Raw genomic sequence first — 21,109 nt, 5'->3', positions numbered from 1 at the left:
CAGATGTGTGGGCCTGGCTCAAATATCAGAGAGGGTGGCTGTTTAACATTTGCTCTGCTTACCACGCAGTATCAATCAGCTCCAGAGAGTATCGTGGAGATACGTGCCTGGTTATTTAGAAATATACTGTTATTCATGTCAAGTTATTTACAAATCAACACCTATTATACATGACCTCCTGCTACATAATGTTTGTCTGATCAAACCAAACATCCATCATACTTCTCTTATCTGATTTTGTTGATGATGTCACAGTTAGACATTTAGAGTATAGTTAATGGTATTTAAGTGCTTGGGCAGCTACTAGGGCTGGGTATCGTCACTGATTTCTAGAATCGATTCAATTCCGATTCACAAGGTCTCGAATCGATTCGATCCACGATTCGATTTGATTCGATTCGATTCAATTCGATTTGAATCTGGGAAATTTTGACAGTCAGAAATATTATAATTCAGATCGGTACATTTACATATTTTTGTATCTCTAAAAAGGAAGCTGACACACGCAAGACTTTATCAAAGGTGTGAGCGTCACAGCAGAGGCATTTGTGTCAAAGTAGCTGAGGATAAAACACAGAAAAACATGAAGGTGATTTTCCTGGCCTGGGATTTTATAAAAATATTCTGCAGTACATCAAAAACGAAAGAAAACCATTAATCAACACATGAACGTTACCTCTGAAGTTACAGCGGTTTTATTAGAGACACGGCTAAGCGTTTTGCATTTTGCATAATTTTAAAAAGTTTAAATTTGTTCAGTATTGAACGGCAGAAATTAGGTTTTCTTTTTGGAAGTATATAAAACGAAAAAAAAAAAACGTCGGCCGACAGCGCTGTAAATAACGGTAGACTTGTGCGTAACAAGCAAGCGAATAATGAAGAAAACAGATTTTAGACGGGAAACTGTTCTTGAAGTACAGAGAGAGAGAGAGAGAGCTGTGCATCGTGGTCGAAGCAAAACAGTAAAAGTCAGAGTGAATACATGACGATGTTTATGTGAAGCGTAGTTTGGATCTTCTTTTGCTGCTGGTTCGGTCAATATTGTTTGGAGAGACATCAAACTAACAGCTTTAGAATCAGCGCATAAAGGGCGTGAACACAAAGCGCGGACCCGCGGATCAGAATCAGCGAGCTGTCGGCTTTCAGCCCCGACCGTGAGAAAGGCGACATCTAACTGATTCTGATCCGCGGGTCGCGCTGTGTGTTTAAGTCTTTGTGCAGAATCCATGTACCTGCTCTCATTTACTGTCTTAGCTGTTTGGTGGTTGTTGAAATTTTGTGAGATTTCACCTGAGATTCTGGCATTTCGGGCAAAATAAATTTATATTAAAAAATCGATTCAGGATTTTAATGAATCGATTTTACGTTATCCAAGCCAGAATCGATTTTAATCGATAAATCGATAATAAAAACCCACCCCTAGCAGCTACTGCCCATACCTACAGTGACAGTCTTTCCATTGTCACCAGTTGGGCTTAAGGCACTTGTGAACTGCGCTATAAACTTCTTAAAATAAAACTTCAAGAGAAGAAGAGAAAATGAATGTATAGAAAATCCAGTACTATCCTTTTAAAAGTAAATAACCGCCCAGAGAGTGAGCTCCCTTGGCGGAGGTCTGCGCTTTCTGAGTGTCTCTTGTTAAACTTATGTACCCTTTATGATATTACTCTCCGTCACTGCACAGAAAGCCTTAGAAATGAAGCCAAGTATTACAGTTGTGCGATGTTGTTTGGGCTTCTGAACACTGCAATACGACCCGCACTGAAGATTAATGGATGTAAAATCTGTTCAGCCTACATGTCCTCGTCTTTTCTCCCCCACCTTGTTTTATCTAATCTCTCTTGGAGAAATTGAGTTAAAAAAGAAAATTAAGTGAGAACCGCTGATGGAAAATCTTTTCTTTTTTTTTCAGAGATACAGTTCATCTCAGCAATTTGTGAATATGCTGTATTAGAAATTTCTTATATTTTAACATTACTCTATAATCACTCCGCTGCTGTGCTACATTTGTGTCTTTGATAGCGGGCCCATTTATATGCATTATGTTTCAGCCTCTTAATTTAACTGTGCAGACACAAAGACAAAGGTTGAATTATAATTCCCAACAGGAAAATGTCTCGCTGGAGATATAATACTCTGTTCTCATTTCACACACTTCATTGGCCAAGCAATGGCATCATTTGTTTTTCATGTTAATTGCTAGACTCGCACCTTCTCGTAACTCACCATAATGACAGCTTTTAGCTTTTTTTTTTCTGTTTCAGAGGAGTTCTAATCATACGCCAGGTCTAAGTGACTTTATTTAATCTTTCCATAGGTTCTGCAGAACAGCAGGTCGGGCCTTCACTGGGCCTGAAGAAATCCAGCTCCTTGGAAAGCCTCCAGACGGCCGTTGCTGGGACAGTGCAGAATGGCGAGATCAATGTTTGCAGGTCGCGCTCGAGGATCGTCAGGATCCGAGGCTGCAATGAGAGCTTCCGCGCTGCGATTGACAAATCGTACGAGAAGGCTGCTGTTACTGCGCCAGAAGAGGAGAACAGCGTGGACACATGTGAGTGTTTGAAACGCCGTTTAGGTAGAGTTTACGTGTTGATGCAGAATTCTGTGCCCAAGTTTGTGGTGCTAAAATAATGAACAATATAAGATACAGTGTTGGGAAGGTTACTTTTAAAATGTATTCCATTACAGAATACAGAATACATGCCCCAAAATGTATTCTGTAACGTATTCCGTTACGTTACTCAATGAGAGTAACGTATTCTGAATACTTTGGATTACTTAATATATTATCATGCTGTTTACAACTACGTGAATGTACTATTGCTGTGATTTATTACTGTTACTGAAGGTTCGCGGCTCCGAACCGTAGTAAAGGGACCTCTGGCTAATACGGTGGGTTCGTGTCGGGCTTGTAGCCGAAAACTAGCTTTACTTTGTTGTCTGGGTCAACTTTGCTTGCGAGAGACAGAGAGAGGCGTTGAAAGGCTGCTCCAACGAAACGGATTGTTTCGAAGGAAAACACGAACACGGTGTACAGTCGAGTCTTAATCGCTTACTTACAACTGGGCTCGTCAGGCACTCTTCTTGGCTGCAGTGGTTATTATTATATTTACATGCTTCCAGCTCCCGTTTTTGCTCGATGACAGCTCGTACTTTTCCTTTTTCTCCCTCCCTCGCTCACAGACACATAACACGGGTATGGCAGTCCATTCTCCCTGCAGCACGGACTACACTGCCCATGATGCTACATTCTTTAGAGCTATGCCTGTAGCATTCTGCCTATTAGCTTAGCACAACAACAACAAAAAGGCCTCTCTCACCCAGGAAACACGCAGAGAGAGAGTCACCCTGTAACCATGGCAACCGTAACGCTGCCACCTGGAACAACAGAACTTAGCTGTCAAACAAAACCCAAACAGTCCTGACCCGCGACAATATGAAACAGGGAAGTACCGCTGTGTAATCCATTTATTTCAACAAAGTAACTGTATTCTAAATACCACCTTTTTAAACGGTAACTGTAACGGAATACAGTTACTCATATTTTGTATTTTAAATACGTAACGGCGGTACATGTATTCCGTTACTCCCCAACACTGATAAGATATCAGTAGGTTATTACAAAGCAGTTCAGATTCACACATAAATGTAGGCCAGTTTAGTGATGCTTTCACAGATCCACTGCACAAAGCACATCTGTCACGAGGGAACAGGGAGGACTCGGCACAGACAGAAATTACAGAAAACCGAATTTTATTTACACACTCCCGGTGTACTATATACAGGTGAAGGAGAAGGGGGCCAAGGTTCCCAGGGGTACAGGGAAGAATCAGGAAAAGTGTCCTGTCTTGCTCCGCTCCACATGAACAGAAGAATGCACTTGGAAAGGTCCTTTCCTCACACACGCCACTCTCACTGCGGCACTCACGCACAGGCTTCGGTGTCCAAACTGCCAAACCGAGCGCGAAGAATCTGTATACAGAGATCAGGAATTAACACGGAAAACTTTCACGAAGAGAGCTCAAACCTGGCTTAGGCTAAAGCAGCACTGACGAGCGTTACTCAATAGTCCAGCGGCGAGGTGCTCTCAGTCACTGCCTTAAGTAGCGAGAGCAAACAAGGTGAGGAGCCACAGGTGATTGCTTGCAGGTGGTGAAGGCCAGGAGCCCACAATGAGCTCCGCCCAGGCAGCAAGTAGAGAGAGAGAGGAGAGAGACAAAAGCAACACACGTGTAGCCACACAGGGCCAGCCGGGCAGGCACGGGGACCATGACAACATCAGCAATAGGTGTCTAGGTTATGGACTTATGATTATTCACATAGCGTGGAATTACTTTGGACTGTTCCAACATGTTGGTTCTGATAGAAAGGTGTCAGGATAGACAGTGCATCACAGTTTATTGCGTATGGGGCTGCATAGGTGCAGACCAGTGAGGGTGCCCATGCTGATACCTGTCTGCCAACGAAAGCACCAACAACAGGGACATATGCATATCAGAATATATCAGATCTGGACCACATAGAAATAGAAGAGGGTGCCCTGGTCTGATGAGTCAAATTTTCTTTTATATCAGATAGCCGTGTGTGTGCATCGCTTATCATGCACTGTGCGAAGAAACAGTATGATTCTTTGGGCAATATTCTGCTGGGAAACCTTGGGTCCTGCCATCTATGTGGGTGTTACTTTGACACATACCGCCTACGTGGTACGTGACAGATGAGATGACATTGTTGCAGGCCATGTAACCCTTTCATGGAAATACAGTTTGGAAATACAGGATAATGCACTCTGCCTCAAAGCATAAAAGATTCAGGAATGGTTTGAGGAGCACAACAATGAGTTTGAGGTGTTGACTTGGCCTCCAAATTCTCCAGATCTCAATCCAATCAAGCATCTGTGGGATGTGCTGGACAAACAAGTCCAAACCACGGAGGCCCCACCTCACAACTCACAGCTAACATCTTGGTGCAGATACCACAGCACACCTTTAGGGGTCTAGTGGAGTCTATGCCTCGATGGGTCAGGGCTGTATTAACAGCAAAAAGGAGACCAACAACAATATTAGGCAGGTGGTCCTAATGTTATATGCAGGGGTGCACATAAGTGGTCCGCAGGTGCGCATTCACTGTCAAAATAAAATATGCACACCAGATAATTCGCGTACATATGAGGCACTGTTTTTGTCCGCTAGAGTGGGATTTTCACAGCATATTCTGCACCACATCTCTGTGCGTTCATCATTTGTTTGAAGCCAGCTCACCTCCTGCAACCACTTTTCTGAGAATAAGCGTTTCTTTTGCGGTTCGGACTCTGCCTGACATTTCTTTGGAGGTGGAGGAACACCAAAGTCATTGCTTAAAGCAGGGGTGTCAAACTCAAATACACAGTGGGCCAAAATTCAAAACTGGAACAAAGTCGCGGGCTAACGTTAATATTTATTGAAATATATTTATTCCTCTAGATATAAGAATGAATCTTTTTTTATGGACTCAAACGTTTTGCTGAAAAACTGAATATGGAACAAGCAAAGCTTAATACTAAACAATATATATATTAGCTGTATAATACCAGTAGGCCAGTTCTAATAGTAATTTGGTATGGCTTCACGGGCCAAATGTGATTAAGCTGTGGGCCAAATTTGGCCCGCGGGCCAGAGTTTGACACCTATGGCTTAAAGGCTTGCTTCTTCAAAATCTTCAAGAGTTCTAAACAAATGTCTGTCTTCCTCCAGAAAAATTTATGCGCGCAAACGTTGGAACTTCTTATCTGGTGCACGTCTTTTATTTTGACAGCGAATGCGCACCTGTGGACCCCTTATGTTCACCCCTGCTTATATGTATGTGTCTGCTCATCGTGGTTTTGGCACATATACGACAGAACTTTGTCCGGTATTCCTCCCATCTGTTTGTTTACTTGTGTACCTGACAGGGCCTAAAAACCACAATTACTTTAATTCATTTCAAATATGAAGAGAGAAAAAGAAGAACTAGAAAGACACCCTACCTTCTCTTTCAAGGCATGTATCCTTCACTACTTAGTGTTTGATAACAAAAAGACATGCAGCGCATACGGAGAGACAGCCGTCTTACGTTTTCCGACAGGTAATAACACCACAACACCACAAGAGTAATCACTCGATATAAATTTCCATTCACCATTAAAGGATTCCATTAAACGAGCTGGGGGGACATTTGAAAAAAGAAGGAATTATTTGCCTGAAATGCTTTGTTCTCATAAGCTCTGTCGGCAAGCCACTAAATACAGTCTTATCTCGGCAAAGAAAAATGGGGAAAGCAACCGATTTCCCCTGCCGCTGTATATTGCATTCTCCCCATGATATTCAAATAACTCTGTTTTTCAATTTAGATAAAAGCAGCCAGTCTGTGCTCGTCACCGAGGTTAATAGTCAAAGTTGACAGATAAGCCTCTGCCTTCCCCTGCTCCCAGACTTTTATTTACATAAAATAAGAATGTGGCATCACCTAAAGAAAATGTGTCCCCACAAGATATCCCGCTGGGCAAAAATGCACTTTCCCTTGTGCTACTTTGTGTTACGTGGTTCGAGCAAAGAAAAAAAAAAAAGAAAACGGAAAAAAAAATCATCTGTGCTGTGCAAAAATCCCTTCTTTCATTTTTTTTTTTCAGAAGAAGACTGGCAATTTTACTTACGTCTGTCATAACCTTTGCTGACAGACCGGCTTAGACGTCCTTGATTATTAAAGCAAGAAAGTTCACTTGTAAACTTTCATGAAGGTGACGAAATGTTTCTTGCTCGTCTGTCTCTGTGAAATGATCTTTCGCTGTCCCGACGCTTTCATCAGAACCTCTGACGTCAGCCTTTTGCTTCTGAGCTCTATTAAATTGCTGCAGACGGCCTCACCTTTTGATAACCGGTATTAAAGGCTTTTGTGTATTTTTTCGCTTCTTTCTCTCAACTTTGTAATATTTAAAATTGATTGCCTTCTTTTCTTTTTAAATCAGCCTTCACTTTCCCTTTAAATGAGTCTTTCTGCTAAGTCAATAAGACAAATTAACCTTGCTGCAAAAGCATGCAGATATATCTACATTCACACATGGATGCCTTTGCACACATGCGTAAGCACTCATGGCTGTAACTGCTCTCTGGGAGGCTCTGGATTACATTGTTTTGGGTGTTATCTGCAGCTTGGCATCACTAAGCAGTAGCAGCATTAGCACCACTGCTAATCTCTGTCATTTAAATAGCCAGATACAGCTCACAGCTGCTATTCACTCTTAAGTGGATGATAAGCGGGCCACCAGATTGAGCGATAGAATCGGCGCCCATGCAGAGCCCGCGACCGAATTTGGGGAGGTGGGGAGTGGAGGGAGGGGCTCTGTGCAGAGATGAATTGTAAGAGTGTGCAGGTTTAATCTGCCCCGCTTCGTTCTCTTGTTTCGGCTATACACAGTGGCTCGCGCTCAGATTCCATTTCAGTAATTTCCTCCGAGATGACAGCTGAAAGAAATAGCTGATAGCTCCTCAGATCGCAAGAGAAAACAAACCCCACTGTTCATCCTTGAAATGTGAATCCAGCCGCTCCTCCTTCTCCTCAGTGTGCCTCATCCCGTATTCCAAAAATCCATCACGCACCCCCTCCTCCACCCCCTTCCCCTTCGCTCCCTGCGATAAGCGCTTTTCGCTCCTCCATCAAAGGAAGAAGTTGGACAACGACGCGCAAGACTGTAATAAGTTGTAATCTGAAGGACATCTACCTCATGTCTCCGAGCCAGAGATGGAGCGCTGACAGGAGCGACGCCGACCGCGGAGCACACCGTATTTGCAATTAAGATCCCCGGGAGCCTTTTTCGAGATGATTTAAATGTATAATTACTGACAGATTAATTACATTTTTGCACATCGGCTCTGATTAGGTGTGATGGAAACTTTGAGTTTAATCAACCTTGCATCACCTAAGGAGTGTGGTTTCAGTTTGATGTCTGGGCTGAAATGAGTTCAAATGTAATTAAGATGCAGATTCATGAGACATCGCAGCGCGCTCTGTTTTTAGAAGTGGTTTTTTTTGTGTGGGGGTTGGCGAAATGAAGTTCTCTTGTGATCTTTGAGAAATGTACACAGACGAAATAACTCGAGGCTTTCAGCTAAAGTAAAAATGTGTTCAGCCCCAACACTAGTCCCAACTAGTCTACAATGTAAATATATTCTGCTCTAATGAGGCAAATGTATTCAGTGTGTTTTATTCAAAGCTGTTATACCTTATGGGACACAGTTTTAGTTTTTTTATAGCTCCTCTGATGTTACTAAGAGGAAAAAAACCCAAAGTGATGCTTTTTCACAATAAAAGAAAAAGCAGTGTTGTTGAGTACTTATTTCAATTATGACGCCGGTGATCTGTAGGGAATCAAGTCAAAGTTTAATAACTTTTTATTTGTCTTTCTCTTTCTGTGTTGGCATGAATGTTTCCGGCATTTAACTCCCACTCCTTGTTGCTTTTATCTTTTCACTCCAGTGGATGATGACACAAGCTCCCGATCGGGTCAAGAGTCCATGTCCACCAGCGGTGACCTCACTTTGGGCCCCGGGCTGAACGGCAGAGACGACAGACAGAAAGATCAGGAGAAGTCTGGGGTGAAGGAGAAGAAGAAGCCAGAAAGGGAGAAAGACAAAGACAAGGACAAGAATAAATCCAAGAAAGGCGTGCTGAAGGGCTTGTTCAGGTAGGAACCAGACGCTCAGCACAACCCCTAAACAGCTCCACCGTCCACCACCACGAGCATTAATCACTACCTGCTTTATTTAATTCCACTCACCACATCCGCCACTGGATCATACGGAATTTGAATGCATTCTGTGGATGTTGCCGGCGCTAATCAGGGACCCCTCTCCTTGAACCCTGCAAGGGGAGGAGAGTTATCGACCTCAAGGGCCTCTGGCACTTTTGAGCCAGATTATTTTTAATAAGGGCGCCATGTTTTATTCATAATCCCGTGCGCGTGTGCCTCCTATCCAAACACACTCATTTGTGAACCAGAAGAAAATGTTCTGTGCTCATGCCGGGGCTAACGGGGGGGATTTGGCTTTGAGAATAAAAGACGATAAAATCGACTGCAGGTCGGAGTTAGTTGTTGCCCGTGGCTGGTGTTCTCAGCAGCCGCCTCATCATGCGGGAGCGAGATTTCAGGAGCAGGCTGTCTGGGGTGACCGATAGCAGGTGGTTTGATTTTGTTCTTAACATCTACAGATATTCATCGGTGTAAAACAAAACCAAAACTATTTGAAGCAAAAGTAATTTAATTAGCACTCACAACTGCTTCAGTGTTGTCATTACCACATCAGGCCGCCTAATAACTTAGATGCTGGGAGATGTTGTGGGCTGTGAGGTTCCTCTCTCAGTTTGGAAATAGTTGGCAGAGTTCTTCATCCTGAGAAGACAGTCATGTCACGGCCTTTTATGTTACAAACACCAAAAAAGTCCAAGAAAAGGCCGTGGGTGGCAACGGGAGGTTTGTTTTAGAACGCACTTCTGACTCCATTGTTTTAAAATCATATGTCGTTTATTTCGTGCAAAATATAAACAAAAATCAACCAAATAACTTCTTAAAACTTAAAATTAAACAAAAGTTAACTTAATTTGCTTTAACAACTTCAAAAGTGGTCAAAAAATCATTTCCTAACCCTCCCGAGTTCCCATCAGACATTTGGCAAACAAAAAATATCCTTACCACACCCCTCCAGGGTGCTCTTAATCCTGTGATTAATGGGAGGGTCCATAAACCAATAAACCAATCACTTTCCAAAACCTTTTCCAATAAAATGAATTACAAATTTACATAACAAAACTAGGTCAACATATTCTTACAACTTTAAAGAAAAAACAAAAATTTATACAAATTGCATTTTATAAACATTCAACAAAAATGGCCAAGTCACTTTGAACTGTGGACAATGCGGTTGGGCAGTGTGAGGAGAAACGCGCAAAGGGAAGTTGATGGAAAATAAACATCCCGGGGTGGTTTCTACCGAGCACGTCTGTCCGCCACAAGCAAAATTAGGAGTCACGTTAATTATTTCAACTCCACGCACATTTAAATATGGCATAAATTAACGGCGGAGGCGGTGCGGGCCGTGAGTCGTTTTCACGTGGATTGCTTTAATGGGATTAGTTAGCATATCACGGCGCACGCCTCGGTAATGAACAATAAAGATGACAAGTGTGTGTTGAGGTCATGATTGAGGAATGTAGGAAGCTGTCTTATCTCCCATTATTTTTACTTTTCTGATTTATTTACTTACCCGCCTCTTATTGCGTAATGTGGTGTGAAACGCACAAAAGCTCGTGCGTCCCAGTGTCGTGGACGTGTAAGTGTTCGTGGGAGGACAGAGAAAAAAGCGAACTGCAATCCAAATTGGCAGGTGAAATTTGAGCCACGGGTTTGACACCATGACATGCAATCAGCACCGTTGGCAAACCTTTATGAGTGGCTGTGTGCTTGGCTTGATAGGTGTCTTCTGGGTGATTTTTTTTTTTTTTTTTTTTTTTGAAGTGCATGTGGGCCCTTGGCATGCCCTCATCATCGTTCTTCATTATCTTTGAGTGCCACAGCCACTTAAGAGTTGGCACGTGGCAGGCCTCGCTGACACTCCCCCCATGCTCTGTGCATTTAACGCCAGCCCCCGTGCCTCCTGAATATTAAAACCGCGACTCCATGACTCCGAAACCTCGTCGTCTATTTGCTACTTCTCTACCTCAAACCTGCATTTTCTATTTAAAGCTCTCAGACCTGCACATCAACAATGTCCTCTTCTATCCCCTCCCTGTTCTTCCTCGTTCGAAAACATCGTCGTTTCAGAAAGTTAGAAATGGCAAAGAGTTGATGTGAGAATGAATGAGTCCCACCGGATACAACAGCAAACTCTTTCTATAAAGAACAGTCTGGAGCGATGTGAAATGCCTAGCAGTCAAAAGGGAGGAGAGGGAAAGAAAGCGAAAAAGATCTAACTGTTGTGTGTCTCACTTTTAGCAGTTCCAAAAGTTTTCCCTGATTTCCGAGTGAAAAGTTTAACTTTGCATGACAAAAGGTTTGGCTGACAGTTACTCGAACACCCGGGCTTGCATGCCACAGATAGAATTTATATTAGCGAGCTTCACGTGCGAGTGTCTCGCCATTAAATCGCTGCATCGTGGAGACATCCTCGTTGGGTTAATCCTTTGTGCTGCTTGTCTCGGCGGTTTTCATCTGCATAAAATGGATAGCCAGGCAGCCACTTTTCCTTGCATTTCTCACAGATGCATGCTATAACACCCCCTCTAAGGAGATTTCAAAGAGTTTGCAGTGCGATGCAATTTGAGCTCATTTGCATGCAGGACTTTGGACGGCCTGATGAACGTGTAGCGCACGTCCACTTAATGGACAGCCTGATTGGAAGTGCATTAACATCGGAGCCAGGGGGAAGGAAGATGGCCTAATATAGGGTGGGAGAGGAGGGGGAAGAGTGGGAGATAAATACAGCGAGTGCAAGAATGGCTGAACGTGTGCAAGAGGGTGATGGAAAGAAAATTGACTGCCTAAAGCTCAAAGCAGGAAAAAAAAACACTGCAGTGCACAGCCTTGGCTTCCAAGCCCTTCATACTGTACAGACTGTAGGCTGGGAGGCTTCCTGGTATACAGTCCTGTAACATCCAGTAATGGATAGCCCATGATCTCATGAATGGATAGCAGTGCGCATCTATGCATGCTTCCACAGAACAAAAAACAAGCCCCAGGCAGTTTGACATCGCTGTTATTTCTTGAATGTCTGCTGGACGCATGCATAGCTTGTCCACTGATGCATCATATAGGGAAGAGCACAGGGGAACGCATCATCCACCCCCCAAAACCATTGTATGTGATTATTCATGTCCTTTCTAGTGGATAACATGTGATCATTACTTTCCACTCCTATCAGTTTTGTTTAGATGTTGGAAGCGTTGCCCAGGGCTCTGTTAGCATGCTAGCAGACAATGATGTCTGGGCCAGCCTGGGAGATTCCCCTCGATGTACCTAATGAGGTGCTGTTTATCTGCCGTGTGACTGACTGACCGCCTCCATCAAAGCTCCATCTCCATTACTGTGGTGGAAAGGAGGGAAAAAATTTACATTGTATATGTATATATATATATTAATTTAGACAGTAGGCATTATTAGTGTGTGGGTGTGCCTGTGAAAATGTATTTCTGTGTATTCAACCCTCTCTTATTGCAATTCAGTTAACATTTTTTTGTTGTTTTGAAATGCAACAGACTCTTTAAAAAAGTAGGCTAGCATTATCACTGGGGTGAAGGTTGCAAAAAAAAAAGGGAAATGGGGAGCAGAGAAAGGTGGGGGTGGGGTGGGTTAGTGTGGAACGAGAGAAGGAGCGTGTGCACTGGAGTGAACTGGGGCACCAAAGAAGAGTGGGAAAGACGGATGAAAAGGAAACGGGAGAGGCAGAATGAGGGAAGAAGGGAGCACTTCAGAGCGACAGTCACGGCATCATGCTACTGTCCGCCTGGGGGGGGAGACCGGGGATCTTTGGCGATGCGTGCCTGCGCTCGTGCACGTGCGCACGCGTGCGTGCTCAAGCTTCTTCAAGGTGCATGTAAGATTTGCACGTTTGCATGTGTGTAATGTGCGTTTGCCTTGTGCACGTTAGATGAAAAGACTCTGTTAATGGGATGTGGCATCGCCGCTCACCCTTCCTCCCCAGAGCTCCCTCAGCCATGCACACTTTCTTTTCCCTCCACCCATCCTCCACACCCATCCACCAATCTGATCAGTGGCATGCGTCTCGCTAAGCCATCCCACACTGGAGCTCAGTATGACAGCCATGCACCCTCCACCCCTTTCCATTCTCACCCCAGGGAGCTCATCTGCCTGCTCCGCCCCATAAATGCAATCCCACTCGAGGCGACACAGACAGAGATGAGAGAGAACCGGGAGCTGGAACGGAGGGTTGCTTTCCATCCCTCAATCTTTATTATTCTTAGGTAGCACGGGAGCGCACTCTCGGCGCGTGGGGGCGGTGCCCGTGTGTTTGCATTTGTGAATATGCCCAGAGTATGGATGCCATGCTGTATGACCATGATTGCCTTCTGTGAGGCATGAGAGTGGGTAGTCTGTGTTGCCATGCAGCTTCGTGTCTTTATGCCGTGTGATCCTTTCAGCTCATGTGGGTGTGAACGGCTGATGGCGGGTGAGCCAGTTTGATCATTAGTACGCTGACATGATATACACATTAACTTGTTTTTTTTTCTTCGTTTTTACACACACACACACACACACACACACACACACACAGAGCTAATGGAGCAACACAGACAAGAACACACACTTCCTCAAGCTAACACACCCCTCAGCACCTTCGCTTTCCCCACACAGACACACACACACGCTCGCATATGCTTGTAGTATTATGCCACAGTTGATTTGGAGACAGCAATTAGCCGCCTCCACATGTGGGCCTTGACATCTGCTGAATGTAATCTGAGAGAAAATGATAATTGTTCTTCTTTTGCTCTGCCTAACTCATCATAATGTCGACGCTGAGCCGCTAAAGGGAAGGATGGGGTGCAGCGTTAAGCACGAGAACGGCGACATCTGAAGCCACGTGACAAATATTAACGCGGGAAAAACTAATTGTGTTAAAAGCAACTTGTCTTGGATTGCGAATAGTGATGAGTGGCCAGTGTTTTGTCTTTTTGGGGGTGTTTTTCTTTCCGGATATTACCTCGGAGTGGAAGGGAAGGATAGGGAAAGAACTACAGATTTCTCCTGTCATGGATAAATATTTCAGAGGGGACTTAATGCTGAACTTGTCAGCTTTGCCAAGTGCAAAGTCATGCCTCAATATCACCTTCAAATGGTTGCTCGGCTAAAAGAAATATCATGTCACTGAGGGCGCTACAGAGAGAGCAGGTCGGCCTTCTCAGGGGGAGAACACCTTTTTACAAAACTCCCTCCCTTCACGAGTCAGTACGTGATGCCCTAACTTTAAAGGTGTATATATATATATATATATATATATATATATATATATATATATGTATATAGATAGATAGATAGATATAATATGCACTCTGAGTGTGACATCCCATTACTCTCCTGCCAGTCATGTTACCAAAGAGGCCCAGCAGGAGACCAAACAGTCTCCCACTGAACATTAGCACCACTGTCACACAATGCACTGACAAGAGAAGGAAAGGGTGAAAAAACAAAACTCTTGTGCCTGACAGTTTAAAACCCTCGTGTTGTCCTCGAGATTCCCATACACTTGTTTCCCATACACCTAGGGGTCATTTATGACCCGAGGACAACACAGGGGTTAAGGGTGAATGTTGCTTTGCATCTTGTATCAAACCCTGAATGCCTCTGTTTTTTTCTGGAGGGTTGAAACATTTAGAAATGTGGAGGATGGGAATAAGGATGGAGGGAGGAGTGGTGAACTTTAATAACCGGCGGGGGTGGGAGTGGTGGGGGGGACAGCGGTTGTCCGGTTGCACTTCCTCTGCTATTGGCCACTCGATGCAAATGTGATTGGGCAGCGCTAGACCTCCATCAGACAGCCCTGAAGTAATTAGGTTTAGAATGATCATGCAGTGCTGCAAGATAGACCTTGAAGAATGGGGAGTAGTGGTGAGGCTCGTCTGTGTGTGTGTCTGTGTGTGTGTGGGAGGTGGTGTTGCATGATGGAGTTAATTGAATCTGAAATCTTGTCGGCCTGAAATGAGATCCACCGATGTCTCTCACACTGTGTCTCCTGCAGAGGGCTGCAAACATGACTGAATTCATAAAGTGTGTTATTAAAGAGCTCAAATTAAGTGTAGCAGCGCACCCCTCCATATTCTACCAGGCCTATGACTACTAATGATCCAACCCCAGCGGAATCTCAACCAGATGCACCAATGGACATGCGAGACTTCTCTTCTCTTCTCCTCTCCTCTCCTCTCCCTCCTCCCTACCGCTCAGCTCTCTGATGTTCTCAAAGAACCTGCTTCATGTTTCTTAACTTCCTCCCTCTCTCTCTCTCTCTACGTCTCACTCTTGATTTTCTTGTTTTTCACACTTTGATGTTATTTTTTTCTCCTCCTTTGATCAATCAGAGAAAGGCTGTTCAATGCAACTGGAATCTCAGAGGACAGGCAGATTTAAAAATAATGAGAAAGCGTTAAGAACATGAATGTGGATCTGAGAAAGGCACAATCCCATTTTGTGTTTTTCTAAATAGTACAAATGAATCGCTAATGTCTCCTTTAATAAACCATATTAATATATGTCTCTGGTCTATAGGAGAAGGGAAAAAGATAAAGCGTACGTTGAATTAGAAATGCAAGGCATGCTTGATATTATGGAGACAGAGGTCTCCCCCCCCCGTGTCCTATGCAAATTAAGTGGGCTGCCTGCTACAGTTGCATTCATTGCTAGTCTCCTCACCCATCCACCAGGCTTAGCATGTAATGAAACTGAGGCCTTCGGCTGAAATGACCTTTCCCATTCACTGAGTTTCCACCTGCTGATTTGCGCTCACACCTTAACATGTGAGTGAGAAGATGGGTAGTGGGGACAGCACGATCACAGTGAAGACAACGGAGAAAAAAATAGAAGAGCTGGGAAAATAGCTTTTGAATTACAAAGGTAAAATCAATCGATGCTGGATTACACTTCTGATTTCCATCAAAGGCAGCCAGTTAAAGCCAGGAACCATATTCCTCTTGTTCTGGCAGCGTCTCTACATGCGTTCAGCATGTAGAGTGAAATTGTCTGTTATTTTTTTCTCTTTTTCTCTGATCATTTTTAAAAAAAATTCTTCAGTAAGCATGTCAGGGAGATGCAGATTCCTTTCATAGCTGGATTGATGGATTTCATTCCTCCCTGTGTTTTTCATGAAGGAATCTTAATTGGACTCTCACTGCCATACAAACATATGTGAGCACCCCATCAACCCGCCCCACACGCTTTGTGAGTGGGGGAGGTGGAGAGTGCAAAGCGATGTATGTGAGTTGGAGAGAGAGAGGGAGGATGTGGAGAGTATGTGATGATGGATGAAACGATCCACAGCAGCAGATAAAGGCCAGGTAATATTTCCACCTGCAGATCTACATCGTGTCAGGTTCAAGGCCCTTCAGAGCTAATTGAGTACAAGCAACGTTATATCTGTGGCTGAATAAGACGTTTTTCCAAAGTCTAAACTTCGGCTACATCTACATTTTCCCAGGCAAGCGTGAGCAAGAGGACACATGGTCTCATGCCTTTATTTTTCAGGGCTGTGTCCACTTAATACTACACTATATAACTTAATAACACTTATTATTAATAAAAAGCATAACATTATTGAGGGGGCAGCACGGTGGCACGGTGGTTAGCACTGTTGCTGCACAGCAAGAAGGTCCTGAGTTCAATTCCACCATCAGGCCATCTTTCTGTGTGGAGTTTGCATGTTCTCCCCGTGTTTGCGTGGGTTCCCTCCAGGTACTCCGGCTTCCTCCCACCGTCCAAAGACATGCAGCTTGTGGGGATAGGTTAATTGGATAATCCAAATTGTCACTAGGTGTGAATGTGCGAATGGTTGTCTGTCTCTGAGTGTTGGCCCTGCAACAGACTGGCGACCTGTCCAGGGTGTACCCTGCCTCTCGCCCTATGACAGCTGGGGATAGGCTCCAGCTCCCCCCGCGACCCTGAAAAGGAGAAGCGGAAGTGAATGGATGGATGGATGGATGATTGAGGCACTGCAAATTATTTAATCCCAACAATGTCATTTCTAAAGCTTTTAATTGATTATACTTGTTGCCAGTGATGTAATTAACCATTATAAGTCCAGAGTGCACAGCCAGTCAGGAATGGGGCAGCAATAAACAGATGTAATGTGAGAGGCAGTGGAGGAGACCTGCATAGAGTCCTGTGTTATTCCATGTAACCGCAGACCATATGAAACGTAGAAAAAACAAAGAGTCTGAGAGTGCATTTGTCATACTGTTTACTCATGAAAGCTACATGTTCTGAACAATGTGCACTGGCCTTTTCTTGATGTACTGTGTAATGAATGTTCAGTAGCATTTTATAAACTGGTTGCACACGTGAAACGTCTGGTTTTGCCCGACTACACTGAAGTTTTGTGAATGTAGTTTGAAAACCGGATTAGAGTTTTGGCAAACTTTGACAACTTAAAACACACACAGTACGTGGGCAGTAGAGGCATATCTGATCCTATTAAGCATGTCTAATTTGTTTGTTTTCATAACGATTTCTCACTTCAAAAATGCTACATGCAGCTTTTTTGTAAGGGTCACGGTTCTGTCCTTCGCAGTGTTTTTACCGTCAGCCTCATTCAGCTGTAGAAGAGGAGCGTCCAGGGTTATTTATCTAACCTTGCTCGTGATGTGCAGTCACTATCCCTGAGATTCCTCAGGATTCCTCGCTTGCTTATCCTCACTTTATTTACCATTACTGTCACTCCCTCACTCTTTTTTAAAAATAAATTCTGTGTATCCTCACACATCCCTCCCTTCTTCCCTCCTCCTTCAACCTGCCCTGGAGATTCATTGTGGCATTGACAGAAAGACCTCTCCCGTCTCCCTCTGAATGCTGGGAGCGATGTATATCACGGATCAGCGGTTTTTGCTGTCTCCTTCCCCCAACTGGCTGAAAATGCAGCGCTTGAGCCGCCGTGCATGCATTTCAAAGTCTAACGTTTACAAGGCAGACAACCTGTCTCACTTCTCTCCTTTGCCCGTCCTTCAGGCGAGGGTCTCGCAAATCAGACATTTGAGCGTCACCGAATACATCTGTCTGCAGACTCGTCGGCATGTAAATGAGTTGGCAAACAATTGCGAGAAGCGCGGATAATCAAAGCAGGGAAGACAAAAGGCCTGATGAATACAATTAATTTGAGATAATCTTCTATCGTGACAATAATCGTAAGCTGTTTTTCCCCCCGTCACCTACACGTTCTAATCGGTGTAAGTCATAGGAGGTGAAAGCAGCTGTGACTCCAGTCGCCAAACCAACAATCAGCAGAAATCTCCAGTTCTCATTCGTTTGTGCACATCTGCGGTAGTTTGCGGCGCTATTCGAAAAAATTCAGTCGTGACATCTGCGGTTGAAGTTTCTGTCATTTAAAGAGCTGAGCAGACTTTGGGTGTTGTGTTTGCCTAATGTCGAGGGTTTGTGTTGGAGGCGTGCAGCAGAAGCCTGGCTGAGGACGCAGACAGTGGCAGTGATCAAAATGGCCCATTAGGAATGCAGCAGGCTGTACTGTATCTAGGTCACAGCCTGAGCCACCTACTGTAGCTCCTCTGCTGATAAAACCCTCTCCTCCTCTATCACTGCATCCCTGGGTGACGGTGTGTGGACAGCATACTGCGGTCAGGCACAGCATTATGAGCACTGTGAGGGGAAGCAAATAACACAGATTATCTGTTCATCAGGGCACCTGTTAGTGGGTGGGATATTTTAGGGAGCAAGTGAACATTTTTTTCCTCAAAGCCACCTGAGCTACAGGGGTGGCTGTAGCTACAGGTGGTAGAGCATGTCACCTACTAACTGGAAGGTTGGTGGTTCGATCCCAGGCTCCTCCAGTCTGCATGGGCAAGATGCTAACCCCATCGGAGTGTGAATGTGTATGAATGTTAGTTAGTAAGCACTTAACAACTTAGAAAAAACGTGCTTGTGTGAATGGGTGTGACTGGGTGAATGAATTAGTTGTATAAAGTGCTTTGAGTGCTCAGAGTAGAAAAGTGCTATATAAGAACCATTTGCCATTTACACTGTGATGGCTAGAGGTTTGGGTCAGGGTGCACGTGTGTCGCTTACCTGGGGAGCACCTGGCGTCAGGATGCACTATGGGAAGAAAGCAAGCTGATGGAGGCAGTGTGATGTTTCGGTTAAGGTCCTGCTGGGAAAACCTGGGTCCTACCATCCATGTAGATGTTACTTTGCCACATACCAACCTGCTTCAAAGCAAAAACGGTTCAGGAATGGTTTGAGGAGCACAACAAAGAGTTTGAGGTGTTGGCTCTGCCTCCAAATTCCCCAGATCTCAATCCAATCACGCATCTGTCCGACATGCTGGACAAACAAGTCTGATCAAAGGAGGCCCCACCTCACCGCTCACAGCACACCCTCAGGGGTCAGGTGGGCTACACATGGAAGAATACATGTGATTGCATGTGAACTTTTTGTCTCTCATCTGCAATTTATGGCTCTTAGTAATTATATGTTTCTTTTTTTGTGCACCACAAGAGAAAGAAACAAGATGAGCAATGAAAATAATAAATCAAACAGAACATCATCACAGGGAAATATGATCAGAACTCACAACTACACGCATTCAAAGCCTCAATTCAATACCTGAACTTCCCTCCAAGCTGCTCAAGTGCCTCTGTGTAAATTGTCCTTCAGAAACTCCCTCCTCGCTGCGCTCATACACTTTAACAAATGGGTGTATGAATGTGTTTAGACTGTTTATTTGTGTTGTAATGAGAGGCTTTAATCAGGGGTGTCATGGGTTTGAATTGTTCCTCCGAGTGTGCACGGAAACTCCCCTCCCCTCCGAACATACACGCACGCACAACTCAGTGATTTATGCGAAACATTAAAGGCAATCATGTTGGGCTGGGCCTTGTCCTTTGTATTGCACAGGCTGCTTGAAATATGGAAAAGCCAAGCTGTTCCCTGATATACAGGCACACGCATAAACATAAAGACCATAAACGCACACACGTGCACGGGTGTTTGTGTGTATCCTGTTCTTCTTAAATATGAAGAATTAGTGCAGAATTAATGAATGGATTGTGGGTTTTGTTTTCTTTTTTCTTTCTTGTAAACATACAACCCACACAGGGAAACTTTTTGATTGTATATAGATATGCAGACTCTCCCACACAGACATGCGTGTGTTTTTAGTTCAGCAGTTGCTTTAAATTTCATAGTTGGTAGTTTGGAGGCAGAGAAACAAGCCTCAGCCATTCACTGAGACGTACAGCCTCAATAAAAACATGTATAAAAAATATGTAAATAAAAACCGAACGCAACAATCCCAAAAAAATCTCATAAACCCAGATTTTATTCACAATAAAACACAAAAAACATCAAGTGTTGTAAACTGAGACATTTTACTGTTACGTGAAGAATATTAGCTCATTTTGGATTTGATGATGGCAACATAGCGTCAATAAGAGGCTAAAAAAAGTAAGTGCTGTAAAAGGGAACAGCTGGAGGAACATTTTACGACTAATTAGGTTCATTGGCAGCACATCGCTAACATGACTGGGTATACAAAGAGCATTTAGAGAGGCAGAGGTTCACCAATCTGCAAAAGAACTGCATCTACAAATTATGGAGCAGTTTCAGAATGATAATATACCGTGTGTAGCCCTCATTTACTCAATACCATTAAATAAATGGGCTTTGGGTTCTTTTTCTAGTGTACTCTCGTACGATATTCTTAAATTAACTTCTCTTTTGTTTCTGGGATCAATGAAGCTTATTTCTTAACAGTAGCACTACACGCAAAAATGAACACTAGTGTCTACAGTGCAGTAAATCATGTCATACGCCATGTAAAGTAGAGCATTGCAACCCTCCTTTAATTTACCAAACAATGAAAACAAAATAATAAAATGGCAGATTTCAGTATTCAGGCAAACCAAAAAACACACACAGCAATTTACACACTGTACACAGAATCTCCACATATACAGTGTAAACCACCAGTGATAAAACAATTATAGTCCCAAACTAAACCTAAAGCCGGCAGAGATAAACCCTACGTTGCAGGCCTGTATTGCTCCACTATAAATCCAAAACGATCTCCCAACCGGAAGTTCTTCACTCAACCCGCAAAAATAAATAAATAAACTCAGTACCTTGTGAAACGTGCAATTCCCACCAGATTAATCCAGGTAACAAATTGTCTTCAGCTCCTTCAGAAACACTCCGCTCTGAATGCAGTAGCACAAAGATGAGGAAGGTCTGTGATCTCCATGTGCTCCACAAGCTACCTGTTTTAGCTTCCCACGTTGCCAGAGGCACTCAGAGTGACTATCTGGGTCTGTACGTCGTTATCCAGTTCGGTAACAATCCTCTGCAGCTTGTTACGTTCCACAACTTTAGCGA

The 21,109-nt window shown here is 43.8% G+C and overlaps 1 protein-coding gene and 1 long non-coding RNA gene across 5 annotated transcripts in view; both read left to right on the top strand.

Annotated features, from left to right (window-relative positions):
* LOC146510974 (partitioning defective 3 homolog) overlaps nt 1-21,109 on the top strand; it is a 377,572-nt gene that overhangs the window by 256,927 nt on the left and 99,536 nt on the right. For all 4 annotated transcript variants that reach the window (XR_014876129.1, XR_014876128.1, XM_085172912.1 and 1 more), the window contains exons 18-19: nt 2,318-2,551; nt 8,491-8,698. Coding sequence is in view for 2 of the 4 variants with exons in the window: in XM_085172912.1 (XP_085029038.1) it covers nt 2,318-2,551; nt 8,491-8,698 (442 nt within the window). In the remaining 2 variants the exon portion in view is untranslated. The remainder of the gene's footprint in view (nt 1-2,317; nt 2,552-8,490; nt 8,699-21,109) is intronic.
* On the top strand, nt 2,558-6,617 carry LOC146510975 (uncharacterized). The gene is made up of 2 exons (XR_014876133.1): nt 2,558-4,706; nt 4,738-6,617. It is a non-coding gene; the product is annotated as an uncharacterized LOC146510975 (long non-coding RNA).

This window comes from Neolamprologus multifasciatus, chromosome 9, assembly GCF_963576455.1.
Source record: "Neolamprologus multifasciatus chromosome 9, fNeoMul1.2, whole genome shotgun sequence".
Lineage (NCBI taxonomy): Eukaryota > Metazoa > Chordata > Actinopteri > Cichliformes > Cichlidae > Neolamprologus > Neolamprologus multifasciatus.
The sequence above is the reverse complement of the archived record's forward strand: the minus strand, read 5'-3'. Positions and strand labels throughout refer to the sequence as shown.